This window comes from Crotalus tigris, unplaced genomic scaffold (assembly GCF_016545835.1).
Source record: "Crotalus tigris isolate CLP2741 ecotype Arizona unplaced genomic scaffold, ASM1654583v1 scf7180000018940.2059657, whole genome shotgun sequence".
Taxonomy (NCBI): domain Eukaryota; kingdom Metazoa; phylum Chordata; class Lepidosauria; order Squamata; family Viperidae; genus Crotalus; species Crotalus tigris.
The window spans coordinates 461360-475816 of NW_024097284.1; the positions used below are offsets into that span (position 1 = coordinate 461360).

The window sequence follows — 14457 nt, forward strand, 5'->3', positions numbered from 1 at the left end:
GAGGGAAGGGAATAGATAATTTTTTTTTTGTAATTCAGTTTTTAGCAGCAGCCCTTTATAATTTTGTATAAAACAAAGTTTGAGTCCTAAAAGAAAAACCGTAAGTTATAAATTCTTAAAATTGAATTAATTCAGTGTTTCTAAATAAGTATATAAATAAATTCCATCTTAGAACTAAATTTTAAAAGTATAAAAAGAATACACACGCATACACCAAACAAAACCAAGTAATGGATTCCTGTGACTGTGTTTTTTTTAGAAATAAGTCATACTGTGGTGAGCAGGGCTTGCTCCTTAGTTACTACATTTTGCAGCATACAGCAGAATGCTGTGGTCTGCTTTTTGTATTAAGGGAAAGTTATATTTATGTTTCAGATATTATTATTAGTCTGGGACATACCGTATATGCCGGCGTATTAGGCGACCCGGCGTATAAGACGACCCCCGTCTTTATAGCCGGGCCGCATTCCTAGAACGTCGTCTTATACGCCGGAAACTACCAGTATTTCCGGCGTATAAGACGACCCTCGTCTTTGGTGCCGATTTCAGCGCTCGCGGAAGTCGTCTTATACGCCAGCATTTACGGTATCTCCCCTTTCTCCAGTTTATTAAAAGTAATTTCTTAAACAAAATGAAATATGCATTTTAATTGGACTGAAGACTTGAGTAAGCAGAAATTAAAATATAATGGAATGATTTCTAATAAACAAAACATTGAAAGCAGCCAATACAAAACTTAGAACTCTGTTTCCTACCTATAACCAAGATATATTATCATATCAAAGATTTATGCTTCTATTGTCTTTTCCAGGTAGTCCTCGAGTTATGACTGTAATGGAGCCTGCCCTTTAGGGTTGGAAGGCAGGACAAATATTAAATGAACTGCCTCAAGTAATGATCAGCCATCCCTGTTTTCCCCATTACACTTGTTAAATCAATGTTTGGGTTGTTATGCGGAGCATGGGTTGCTTCAAGGTAGAGGAGATCCTGGTAGGGCTACTGCAAACACAAGTCCACCTACCTCAGGCCTCTGAAGGGCTTCTCCACTCCCCTGAGATACCCCAAACTCCACTATGTGTCCTTTGAAGTCCCACATGTTCATCCCCACCTTTTTCGTTGTTTACCCATTACCTTACATCACATTCTGGAAGCTCCAGCAGCAGTCTAGACTTCATGCCTATGACATGGAAACACGTGCCATTTTCAGAGGGCTGTTATGAATTGTGAGCCCTTCAAAATGGTGCTTGCTTTCAGAAAGGAAGGAGGAATACCTCCTAGGCAAAAGGAGCTAGCTCTTTTCCCCCAATCTTTCCCATTGGCAAATGGCCCCATATCACAGTTGACTATCTTTCCAGGGACAAACAATGCAGAAAGAAAACACTGGGCCTTTCCTGATTCTGCTGCTGCCTTTTTTTCTGCCAAGGTACCTCTGTCTTTCTGGAGCAAAAAAGGAACAGTTCCCTTGCCTTTTGGAGCTTTCTGAGATGATCAGCTGGTCACTGGGAGACTGCAAATCTCTCCTGGCTCTTGCTAGGCGTTGGGAAGGTAGCCTCTATGTGCAAAGGCAGTAGCTTCAGGACAAAATTCCCCAAAATTTTCCCTTGCTTTGACTTTCTTCCTCCCCAGAAAACCACATTTCTTCAATAAGAAAATGCAGTTTTTTGCCTAGGGGACCTATAGAAAAAAATCAACTCATAAAGATTAGGCTACATGTTCAGCAACTGGGCAGAAAATGGATCTTTGAAAACTTTTCTTTAGTTGTCTCGCTGACTTTAGGACCCAATTAGGACTTGCATTTAGAGTCCTGGCTGGGTTCTAAAGTCAGTCAGAAAAAGAGCAAAAAGCTGGGTCCTAAAAGCTTAAAGTTTTGGGGTTGCATTTTTTTCTTCAGCTCAAGGCAAAAAGCTGCAGAAAGATTTTCTTTGCTTCCTTCCTTCCCTTAACTCTTCATCTGGTAGTCAAGGTTTTTAAAAGGGATAGAGACTTTAGTTTTAGCACCGAATGGTGTCTGCGTGTGTGGGGTGGTGGTGGAGGGGAAGATCAGGAAGTTTATGATTGACCATGGGCATGTAGCAGCAACCCCTGTCTGTTTCCAAAGCCTAGCAAAAGACAGGAAAGGTTTGCAGTCTCTTGACAGCCAGCTAATCAGATCAGAAAGCTCCAAAATGAGCCACGATTTCCACAGGGAATTGTTGGAGTCCTGAAAATGGCATCTGTTTCCAGGAGGCATGGGGAGCAGACCAAGTGCTGCAAGGTCCTATTGGGGTGGGAGAAGGGGAGAGAGGCAGGGAGTGCTGCTGCATTCCGCTGGTCAATCATAAAAGTGAATGGCTACGGAGATGCTGCAGTCATTGTAAATTTGAAACCGGGTCATATGTAATTTTGGGACATGGTTCTCACTTTGAATTAAGTTAAGTGACCTGTCGTATCTCGAGGACTATCTGTATTCCATTCTTTTTCTTAACAATTCTTCCTCCCTCTTATATTTTATCTAATTTACCCAGAAAACATTTCTACTGAGCATAACAGTAAAAAATAAAGGTTAAGGATCTTCTGTTTGCCATTGCAATAGATTAACATCTTTAGGGCAACTATTTTTTATAACTGTGTCCACTTCTACAATTGCTTATTATAAAATGACAATTTTTTCATGGCTGATACTCTATTTTTAACACTTATGAACAAAAATTACAGATTACAAATGAAGTTACTTCAAGCCAGATACTGTCCTATGAAGAGTGTCTGGAAGATATGCGTCAAGAATTTGTTCGTCAGCATCAAGAATATCAGCAGGCCACAGAAATATTAAAACAGAGTCACATGCAGCAAATGGAGAGGCAGAAAGAAAATCAAGAACTTCTCCTAGCAGAGCTTGATGTTCTTAAAATACAGTTAGCAGAGGTAATGTGAACCTGTGAATTGGAACTTCTAATATTTTATGTATTTGGCCAATTTTCAATTTGTCTTAAAAAGTCATAAATTTAATTGCAATACATTTCATGTGCTGCATTTGCTGCAAGGATGAAACCTATTTGTAATTATTAACAATATCCCATATATCATTAATTTTATCTCTTATTGTATGCAAATAAAGAGATAAGTCAATCCCAGTGAGCTGGGGTATTTATTATCTTAAGTTATATGGGAGAATCTGATACTACATAGAACTGCCACTCTATTATATTTTGCTTGCATTTATTTATAAATCTTGATTTTGTTGCAGTTGCACTATTTCTAATATGAGACATCTTATTTTGTTTTTAGAATATTAATGAAAATGCCGTAACAGAAAGAGAACAAATGCTTTTATATGAACTAGAATCACTAAAGAAGCAATTAATAACTGGGAGAGAAAAACAATTCTCTGAGTTAAAAAACAGCAGTACTCAAACTCAGGTAGTGGTAACTTGGATTGCTTTTTGCTGCTCTGGTATAGAAACACAATGGTCCTGTGACTAGGCAGTGTAGGTCATTTTCAGATGATTGTCAGATTTACTTAAATGGGTGTTGATCACATAGGGAGGTGGAGTTTAGCTGATATTCTATTGAAAATAAAGTCTGATTTTAATATTGCTATAGTAACATCCTACAGGGAAGCAAGAAGTTATTTACTTAGCATAACTATTTAATTCTCACCGGCTGTGACTAAATTTCTTCCCTTTCCAGAACTAGATGTCCGATAACAAGATAGTTAATTATTATTTAGAATCGCTTGAAAATTGTGAATAGTTATTTTATAAACATCTGCATATCTGCATGAATAAGAACATATGGTGATTGCAGTATGACAGGATTTTTGTCTCTTTTTTCTTCTCTCCCATTACCAAAACTTAACCAGAATGAAAGTGTAAGTCAGACTGAAAAGGAAGAGCATATCCTAGAAGGGGAAGATGGGGAAGAAAGACAGGAACAAACTTCTCTCGATATTCTTTCAAAAGAGAGGTGAGCTGTCAGAAAGGCTAAAATGTTTAGATTATTTCTTTGTTCTATTTTTTTGTCATTTCAGTGGAATTAATCTATTCTATTAATTATTAATGGGATTCTTATTAATAGGAATTAATCTATTCCTATTACTTATTTTTCGTCCCTTAATATAGCTAGTGATTGCTTTATCTGCCATGGATTTATATATGTGCCTAGGATAGTAGTCATGATCACACATTCTGGGATCTAACTTTACAAATTATTAATCCCTATATAAAGAAATGATCTGGCATATACTGTATACATGTTTATTTATTTGGAATTAACTTCCATTTAATTCAGTAAGCTCAGTTGATATATATCACATTACATATCATATGTTATGGTAGTAAATGAATTCTAGCTATTAAATATTTTAATACATGAATATTTTTGTAGTGACTATTTTCTAAAAAGTAATTTGTAACAATTGCTTAATAAACATCTATTTTGGGAGATCATTAAAGTAGATTTCTTTCAAGAGAATATTTGATGTTTTCTTGATCATGGTACATTATCTAAGATCAAATGTAATAGCCATTATCTGTGAGGAAAAAGCTTTTTATGAGCAATTGGAAGTTGTGGGGTAGGATTCAGTAAACAGTTTTTGATTTTAGTTTTAGCAAATTGGTAATCTTATTTGTTAATGTTCTCTAAAGTTTGTACACATTCCGATACTATAAATATTTTAACTCAATATAATTCCAATTCATAATTTCTAAATTGTAAAATAATCCATTCCTATTTTTTTAATTCCTGTCTTGTTCCAAGTGATTTAACTAAATAGTGCTATGAGTCCTAGTTTTTGTGTAAAAGACAAACTGTGGAAGTAAACACCATAATGTATTTAATTTGAATTATTTTTTATTTTATGAGTTCAGATGTACTTTGCAGAAAGCCAGTAGTAGGCTGATGAAGATTCTATTGGATATTGTGAAGACTACTGCAGCTGTAGAAGAAACAATTGGACATCTTGTTGTGAAACTTCTAGATCAGTCACCAAAATCTCAGTTTTCTGCAAGAGTAGAAGATGCCATAAAATCAAGCATTTATGTGGGATATGAGCCAGGTACTTGTTATGTAAGGTTATGTTCTAGGTCTTTTATATGAAAAGTATTTGTGATATTTAGTATTAATAATTTCAGACGGAAATGTGTTGAGTATTAGGCCCAAGAGCAGAGGCAAGATAATTGAATTCAGTCCTTTAGTAACTTATTACCTAATAGGCAGAATCTTATCAAACTAATTCTATAACTTTCTTTCCTCTTAAATGTATCCTGAGAAATTCTAGGATGTGGCTATCCTGAACCTTTTCCCCTCTTCTCCATCCAGTTTTAGGCTGCACAGTCCCTTAATCGGGTTTTTTTTTTCTGGGAAAGCTTTTAGTTGTCTAATGTTTCCCTCACCGTTCAGCAGTGCACATTTCATCACATTGAGAGACCCTAAAATTCAATTTCTCAGTAAATACTATATGGAAGCTTAATATTTCTGATCCATAAATAATGTAAATTCATAATTTGTAGTCATTTACAGTTTTTTCATCCTCGAATCCACAATTTGTGGATTATGTTCAAAGTTATGCTAATATCTTAGATATGCTTGGAAATTTCTAATTACCCATCAAATAAATAATTACTAATAAACCATAATTGCATATTAATGGGATCTTAATGGTGACTCTGTTATCCCCCTATTATTAACATCAGTCATATTAGCTGCTATCACAGCTAAAGTTTGTTTTAGTAAGAAATTATATAGTGCCATTTAAAAAAAACAGTTGCCTATCAATTGTAATAAATGTGCCATTTTTATAATCAATGTTCCTTTGTATCTTAGTAATAAAAAATATGCTCTGTCTATCCCACAAATCTCATAAAGAAACTTTACATATTTTCTTTGATGATTTAAACAAAGATATACAAAAGTTTTAAATACGAACTATTTTGAGATTGAAACGTTCCACTTAGAACATAAAACAGTTCTTTGAGTTTAACCCAGATTATTCACTGAAAATGTTTTTAAGCTCGAAATGGGGCAGTATTGAGCTTGCAATGCTTCTGGTAAGGTTCAGGCACTTAGTCTGACTTCAGAAATATGACCTGTAATATGCATTTAGAGAGGTCTGATGATGTCTTTGTACCAAAAAAATAGGCACTACTGGAAGGACAAATTCAATTTCTCACAACTTTCACAAATCTCACCTGGAGAATTAGAGCCTTTTAAATAAATTTGGAGAAGATGCAATCAGGAGGATTTAAGGAGTGATGTAGCATTAGAGATGGATAGTTAGTGATGAGGTAGATTTTAGAAATGTATTAAAACAACTTGAGATGTATTAAAACAACTTGAGATGGCTGTATTGTTCAATGACTGTCCTGTTAACATTATGCTATTGGAAAAGTACGTAGCCATCTTTGGAAAATCTACTCCAAATTAATAGTTTATAGCCTAAGTACAGATAGATCTAAACTTATGACCATTCATTTAGTGACTGTTCAACAGGATTGAAAAAATGACTTACAACCAGTACTCACATTTACAACTATTGTAGCCTCCCCACAATCACGTGATTAAAATTCAAGTACTTAGCATATATTTATGACAGTTGCAATGCCCCAGAGTCACGTGATTCTCATTCATGACCTTCCCAGCTGGTTTCTGACAGGCAAAGTCAATGGCAGAAGCTGGATTTGCTCAACGACCACAAGATTCACTTAACTGAGTGATTCGCCTAACAGCCATGGCAAAAAAGGTTGTAAAATCAGGCACGAATCACTTAACGACTGTTTTGCCTAACAATGGAATTTCTGGTTCCAGTTGGGGTCGCAAGTCCAGACTATCTGTAGAAGTTTACCTAAATAACTTTTGATTTTGCAATTGTAATGGTGATTTAAATGGAGATAAATGATAAAGTATTTTTTCCTAAATTTTCCCACACTTTTCCTGACCTAAACATAATTTCTCCTTTACTGTCTTGGCAATCTAATAGGAGACTATATTGAGTATGTTGTTATAAACATTTAGTTGGTTTAATTAATATTTGTTGGATAGATTTATCAGCAATGATTACACCACCCAATTCTTACATTGGACTGGTCCTTCTTGATTGTTTATGCTGCAATCTCAAGGAATTTGGCCTCTTTCTAGAAAAGTGTCACCTAGACAGCCAAATTGATGGTGACAATTTCTCTAGAATTTTAATAGTAAGAGCAATTGGTCATTTCTTTTTAGAATCTGACTTTACTATCAATATGGCACTAGATTTAGGATAATTATCTACATGGAAACAGTACAACTTTTTATACCACAATAGACTTTAAAAAATGTAATTTCAAAATAGTACCGGTAATCCAATTGCTTTTCTGCATTGGTTTTGCTGTTCTGCCTTAAAGAAATATAGAATTTGGATGCTCGTGTTTACATTCCAGTACAATTCAGAAAAAGAAATGTCATTTCAAAGCAGCAATTCTGTCTTAACATGCTAGTTAGACTAAAAGAATAAATGCAATAGTTTTGTGGTTTAAATTTCATACATAATTTAGAAATAACTTGCTGTCTTCAAATAATGTTATTCCACTGTTACTACACAATTGTGGTCACAAAAGGGCATTTTTTAATATTAAATATGTCCCACAGTGGTAAATGGTGCCATTTTTTGTGTTGGGTAGAAATGAAATTTATTTCAAGTCATCTGGATGAAGATATGCATATGACTCCGAAGGGGCAAATTCTCCCTAAAATGCTGGTTTACTATTAGAAAATTAAACTGGTAGTACAATATTTAGCTGTAGCCTTGGCTAGTTCAGGAGTTACAAATTTTTCTAGAAAAAAAATAGACTCACCTCAACAGCATATGCTCTGTTGAAATCCCTGATACCATAAATTGCTTTAGATCTCAATATGCAACAATAATTTATAAAGTTCAGAACTTAGAAAGCCTCTTTAAATCATATTATACCTATCCACCTTATCTCATAATTCATTTTCTAATTTAAGATGTATTATTTTATTTTGAGGGCAAAAATATTTGGGATCAAGTTTTAAAAAATCAGCTACATCTGTACTCAAGTCTACTCAAATTTTAAGAATGATACCTGAGACCTTATTTTGTTGTAGGTTCCCTAGAGTAGCCCCATGGTGAGATAAGAGGCAAATAAAATTAATAAGATAGATAGATAGATAGATAGATAGATAGATAGATAGATAGATAGATAGATAGATAGATAGATAGATAGATAATTTCTAGAATAGTGAGATATTGGGTTATATATCAGTAAATATCTTTAATAAAGTTTTTAACTGATGCTTTTAATGTTCCCTTTGTTTTGAATTAGTTCTAATTCTGCCATTTATTTATTTTTTAAAGAATGTTTGTGCTTTTTACTATTAAATAATGTTTCATTTAGCCTTTTGTCTTTGCATATCCAAAATATTTAAACTTCAGCTTTATTATTAGTGTTTCCTGTGAGCAGATTAGTTTTCCTATATTTAATTTTGATTAATCTGGTCCTCTTATGGTCCAAAGTATTCTCAACAATTTTTTCTAGCACCACAATTTACTATTTATGAAGAAGTATTTTTTTTTTTTACTTTGTCTGATGGTTTGGTTTTCACAACTATATAGGAGTACTGGAAAATTCTAGTATACTAGAATTCATTGTCAGTGTGATTTGCCTGCACTTGAATGTTCAGTCTAGATCTGTTGTCTTCCTTCCACATAACAGACTTCTATTTGCTGGCCAAAGTCAACACTCTCTGAGCTTTTGAGCCTAAGAACATGTAGCCTTTTTTCACTTTTTTTTTTCTTTATCTTTGCATTGGATTGGCATTCCTTGTTGGTGTAATCTTCATTTTTTGTAATTTTAAGCAACAGATTAACTTTTGTACTCTCTTCTTTTATGTTCCAAGGGTGCTTTTCCAAAAGGCAATGGACTTTCCTTATTTTTTTTTCCTTGAAAACATTTAGCTTCTTATGCAAAAAGTTTCTTTAGTTCCTGAAGAAGCAAGAAAGTCCAGTTGCCTTTTGGAAAAGCACCTTTGGATACTGTGATTTGGATGATTGAGAATCTCCATAGGCAGCTCTTCTGTTATCTTGAACAAGAATCTCTTTAAATCTTCTTAGCTTCCAATAATCAAAGTGATGCTATCAGCACATTTTTGTCCAGAATTGATAATGATATATCTGCATATAAGTTAAATAAAATATTTTATGTTTGCATATTAAATAAATATGGTGACAATATAAATCTTAGTTTACTTTTTCCCCAGTTCCTAATTGTAACTGTTATTCCCTGGCCAGCATAGACATTCTTCAACAGGCAATGAAGTGACCTAGACCCCATGATTTTGAAGGCTGTTCACAATTTATGTTCTACTATGTCAGAAACCTTATCATCCTCAATAAAGCAAAACCAGACATAGTCCTGGAACTCTCCTGCTTTTCCCTTGTTCCATTATTTTAAAAAGATAATTTTTATTCAATAATTAAAGGGATAAATCTTTTTCAACAATTAAAATCTATGGAATTTTAAAGAAATAGTATTGCTTACTCCAAAGTAGTTCATACAACAGAAAATATAAAACTATACAGAAAATATCTCCTAAGGATCAAGATTAAAGGGTATGATAAATGAATGTAAATATCTGAATGAAATATTTCATTTTTTTTTTATTTTCTCTATAATCTTCAAAAACATTAGACTACCATAGTCTATAACTTAAAGGATAAGGATTTTTTTTTATTTTCAGGAAGAACATAATAGTCACTAGTCCAAATTTATAGTGGTAGCCAGTTATCCTTAACTATCTCAAAAAATCTAAGCAGCTTTTGCTGAAAGACCCCCAAGAGATACCTGGGATATTGACTTCATTAGAGAATTAACAGGAAAAAAACCTCCCAGTAGGTGGCACTAGTAAAACTATAAGTGCCTGACCATAAGTTGCCAATAGTTTTATAGATCACATTTATAGGCTATCCAATGCAAAATTACTTTGAGTCAATATTACTCAATGGGAACTTGACTATTACCTTTATGTGTAGGTTTTGCTTCTCTCTCTATTGGATTCATTATGCAATTCATTATGCAATTCTCTTGCTTTATTGGATTGCTTTCATTCAATAATTCATTTAATGCAGAAATATACATTGTTAGGAGCTTGGTACCAGCCTAGTCAATTTGTACTAAAACAGAGCAAAATTTCTTCCCATCAGAATTTCATTTCTATGAAATCCTTTCTGCTCCATTGCAGTGGCTGTTAATGTTATCATAGGTCAAAACAGCCATCAACATTTTATCTAACTCTCTTACTCAAAATGAAAAGAATTTACCTCTGATCTTAAAAACAAAGTTGTCCGGTGAAGAATGAGCTTTCAGCCTCATGAAACCATTCTGTGCAACATAATGAAGAATGCCAATAAAAGTCATGATATTATTTACTACATCTTTTGTCTGCCATGATTATCATGTGCATTAGAAATCTATAGAAAAGATGAACAAAAAGATTTTCCTCTGTATAGAACATAAGGCAAGAAAAAATGTTGTGCTTAACAGTAAGGTTTTAAATATATACAAGCACATTTGTCAATGCATTTACATTGACAGCCCCCAAAACCCTTTTCTCTACTTATTCTTGCTTTAGGCAAATTTTACTTTATTAAAAGTTTTCAGGAAACATAGCATAAAGCAGAGGTGGGTAGAACCCATAATATTAAATACCAAGTCCTGGAAATCTTGTCATTATTCCAGTCTACAGAGAGAAGAAAAACTCAGTGTGTTGTTCCAAAGCTAAACCATGGATATTGTGCATTCCAAAGCTAAACCATGGATATTGTGCAGTGCACATTGCAGGTTTTGCTTTTAATTATAAATACTCATTGTTCTTTGCTTTATAGTATAGAATACCCAATAACTAATTTATCCTTTTATTTGACTGTATTTTTCTGTAGCTCTGCTTACTGTAATTATTTGTCAGAAGCTGAACAGGGTCTCTTAACCTGGTCAGTTCTTAAGATGGATGAACTTCAAACAGCATCAGTTGCATCAGTAAGTGGTGTTGATGGCTCAGTAGAGGGTAGATCTTCCCTCAACTCAGCTTTAACCGATGTTTTGGTATAGCATCGACAAATATCCTGGATGTCCATTGCAAATGTCCTTTCTGCTCTGTGGATATTAAAGCTCTTTCATCTTCTGGCCCTGATGTATTTATACATTATATATTATTCAAAATGAGAATGGTTAAATCTAATAATTTTTAAGCATTGCCTTTTAAAAATTCACTGCATACCGTAGTAAATTGGCTAATAGAACATGTCAGACATCCTTGAGGAAATTGCACATTGTGCCTAGGAGTTTAATTTCTACAGAACATGGAAGTGCTTTGAAATCCCATGCAGATGAAAGGTACCAAGTTAACATAGATTAAATTCATCCAGTTATTCATTTCATTCATAAAAAACAATGAGTTTTATTTTCATGAAGTGTTGCAATTAATATTTTTGTTAGCTTTACAAAGCTAAAAGGAGATATATAACAGTAATTAACATTAAGGAAAATATTTCATATTTTCTATAAAGAGTAATTTAAAATGTGGGACCAACCACTTTAAAATATATTAAAATGTTTGTGACTTTTATTGAACCAGTTAGGTTTTCAAAAGAAATGACCAAGAGGCCACTTTTGATTATCCCTTTTAAGGATTACTGAATTGTATTGAGTCATATTTAAGGACGTTAATCTGATAAAATTTGTCTTTAGAAGTTTGAAAAAAAACTACATTTATACATCTTTTAGGTCAATGACCATAAGCATACATTTGTTGTGACAGTATGATGTTCCATTATATCCTAATGACAGATCAGGTATTTTAACTTGCTTTTTGTCAAGAATAAATATGCTTAATCGATGTGCCTTTTTCACTGGAAACCAGTCTTTTTTTCCCAATTGGTGCTTTAATCATAAAGCCTCAAAGCAACAGTATGCTTACAGTACGTTTTATATTTTGAAGAGTCATGGTGGCACAGTGGTTAGAATGGAGTATTGCAGGCTAATTCTGCTGACTGCTAGGAGTTGGATTCAGACTGGCTCATGGTTGAGTCAGCCTTCCATCCTTCTGAGGCCGGTAAAATGAGGACCCAGATTGTTGGGAACAATATGCTGATTCTGTAAACTGCTTAAAGAGGGCTATAAATCATTGGGAAGTGGTATATAAATCTAAGCACTATTGCTATATTTTTAAAAAATAATGATTGGTAAAAGCTAAAAAAAAAAAGATGTAAGGCAGAGATAGCAGTTGACTCCTTAAAATCCATTTTTAAATTAACTGTTAATTGTCTGCTGGGAAATCTAAGAGTTGACAATGAAAATGAGATGGAACAAAAATTGGCATTTTAAAACACTTCCATATATATATATGGAATTGCTGGCTGTGGAATTCTGGGAGTTGAAGTCCACATGCCTAAAAATTGTCAAGGTTGAGAAACACTGACCTAAGGCAACAGGTTTCCTTTTGCAGTGGAATATTTTGGAAATGTTGGGTTAAAAATGTTTCAGAAGGAAACATTTTGGCAAATCCCTACCCGCAACAAAATTATTAAAAGATTTTCAACTACAGTCACATTTGTGTAAAATACTACTTCTCAATGAAATGATTTCATGTTGCTGGTTTGATAACATATTTTCATATATTTGTGTACATAATAACTATTTATATTTCTCTGCAAACATAATTTTTAACTTGCTATTCATATTTATTTGAAAGTTTAACTGTCGTCATAAATAGACATGCATGAGGTTTAACCTTCTTTCTATATCGACAAATATCAAGACACTTTAGATTTAGATGGATCTGCTTTAGAACAGTTCCCTAGAGCATATTTTTGATGGATGAAAATGATTGGCAAAAGAAATATGTTTGATCCTTGAAGATTCATGCTAAGAAAAGGAAGATAGAGTCATATATCTTTCATTAACAGGATCAAACATCTTCAATGATCAGATTGTTTTCATTTCACATAAATACAAATTGAATTCTTTGTTTTCCATTAATGATAATAACAATCTATATTCAATTATTGAATTAAAATGTTTAAAAATAATTTATTAGTGGCAGAATTTTAGTGTTTTTCAAAATGGAATTTGAATGCAATCAGATGATCTCTGTGTTTTCAATGTGCATAGCTTATACTAGAAAAATAACTGTAATCCCTAAATAGAAGGTAATGCTTGAAATATAATCCTATAGGTAAATAGATAGATTTAATCAATTAGATTAGTTTTCATAATGTGCTGATATTCAAATATTTTTCTTCTGTTAGTATCTCCTTTTCTATTTGCTGTCTGCTTTGTAATTAACTAACTTCATTTGTGTAATTTTATTGCTTGATGTTCTTCATTCTCAGTGGAAATATTTCTGTTATTATATAGTTTATTTGATCATATTCATTAATTTGTATAAGAAAAATCCTGCTAGTGCTAGAAACAAAAAAACCAAAGTGGGACATTGTTTTTTCTTTTAATTTTTTTGTTATACAGAAAGGCAATCATCTCAGTATATTGGCAATGATCTTGAAAGTCAAGACAATATCATGTGGTCAGAAGTCACAGATGAAGAGTTTGAACTCACCCAGTTCCTTGGCATGGAAATAGATACAAAAAATGAACAGCTAATTCTAAATATCAATACCCGACTTCAAGCAGTATTTGAAAAACTTCTTCAAACAATAAATGAAACAGCTAATCAGGTAGCATTGTTTAATTATAGCCTTGAAAGAATGTCTGAGTGGAAAAGAAAAAAAAATGTATTTGATACACAAATCAAGAAATTGTTTCCTTAATTTCTGCATACATTTTTAAAATGTTTTCCCCTTTTTTAAAGGATTTCTGAGAGTAGTTTCTTTGCATGGACTTTTACTCTGATTACAAGTCTTTTAGCCCCATGTGACATCATGATGTTAAATCTTCTGAACTTTTTTTCAAGATTATATGACAGCTGCCCCTGGGGGGTCTTAGGAAGAGCACAGCTGCTTCAAAAATTGTAGATAGGTATTGTGGTTAATGCTCTCACTATTCCAAACCATTTTCTAGAAAGCTCTAGAAAAAGCTCTATTATCTATATCTAATTCCATTCTGACTATTCAGTATCTTAAAGTCTGTATTGTCTTCCAAGTCAGGAAGCAAAGATTATCAATCAAATATTAACCATTATGTTCATATTTTGTGATTCCTTTATCACAAGATGTACTATGCAATGATTATTTTTCTGTTGTTTATCTTCTACTGTGCCATGAAGGAATTGCTATATGGATGATGTATTTACTTTCTACAAGCAACATTGTTGCTAGATACACAAAACTCACATGGAATAAATAAATTTTATAGGGTCTGTTTAAAATCTGTTTAGAATTTCTCTATGCAGGGCAAGAATCCAGATTCAAAGCATCCCAGATGGATGTCTGATCTCTGCTTAAACACAACTAGTGAAGGAAGTCTGTCATCT

At 33.2% G+C, this 14457-nt stretch overlaps 1 protein-coding gene across 9 annotated transcripts in view; it reads left to right on the forward strand.

The window, feature by feature from the left end:
• The window catches only part of AKAP9 (A-kinase anchoring protein 9), a 128814-nt gene that overhangs the window by 64971 nt on the left and 49386 nt on the right, over positions 1–14457 (forward strand). For 7 of the 9 annotated variants that reach the window (XM_039357673.1, XM_039357667.1, XM_039357672.1 and 4 more), the window contains 5 exons: positions 2695–2901; positions 3265–3399; positions 3839–3942; positions 4845–5032; positions 13494–13702. In XM_039357673.1, the coding sequence (XP_039213607.1) occupies positions 2695–2901; positions 3265–3399; positions 3839–3942; positions 4845–5032; positions 13494–13702 (843 nt within the window). The remainder of the gene's footprint in view (positions 1–2694; positions 2902–3264; positions 3400–3838; positions 3943–4844; positions 5033–13493; positions 13703–14457) is intronic. The other 2 variants (XM_039357668.1, XM_039357670.1) reach the window with 1 other exon arrangement.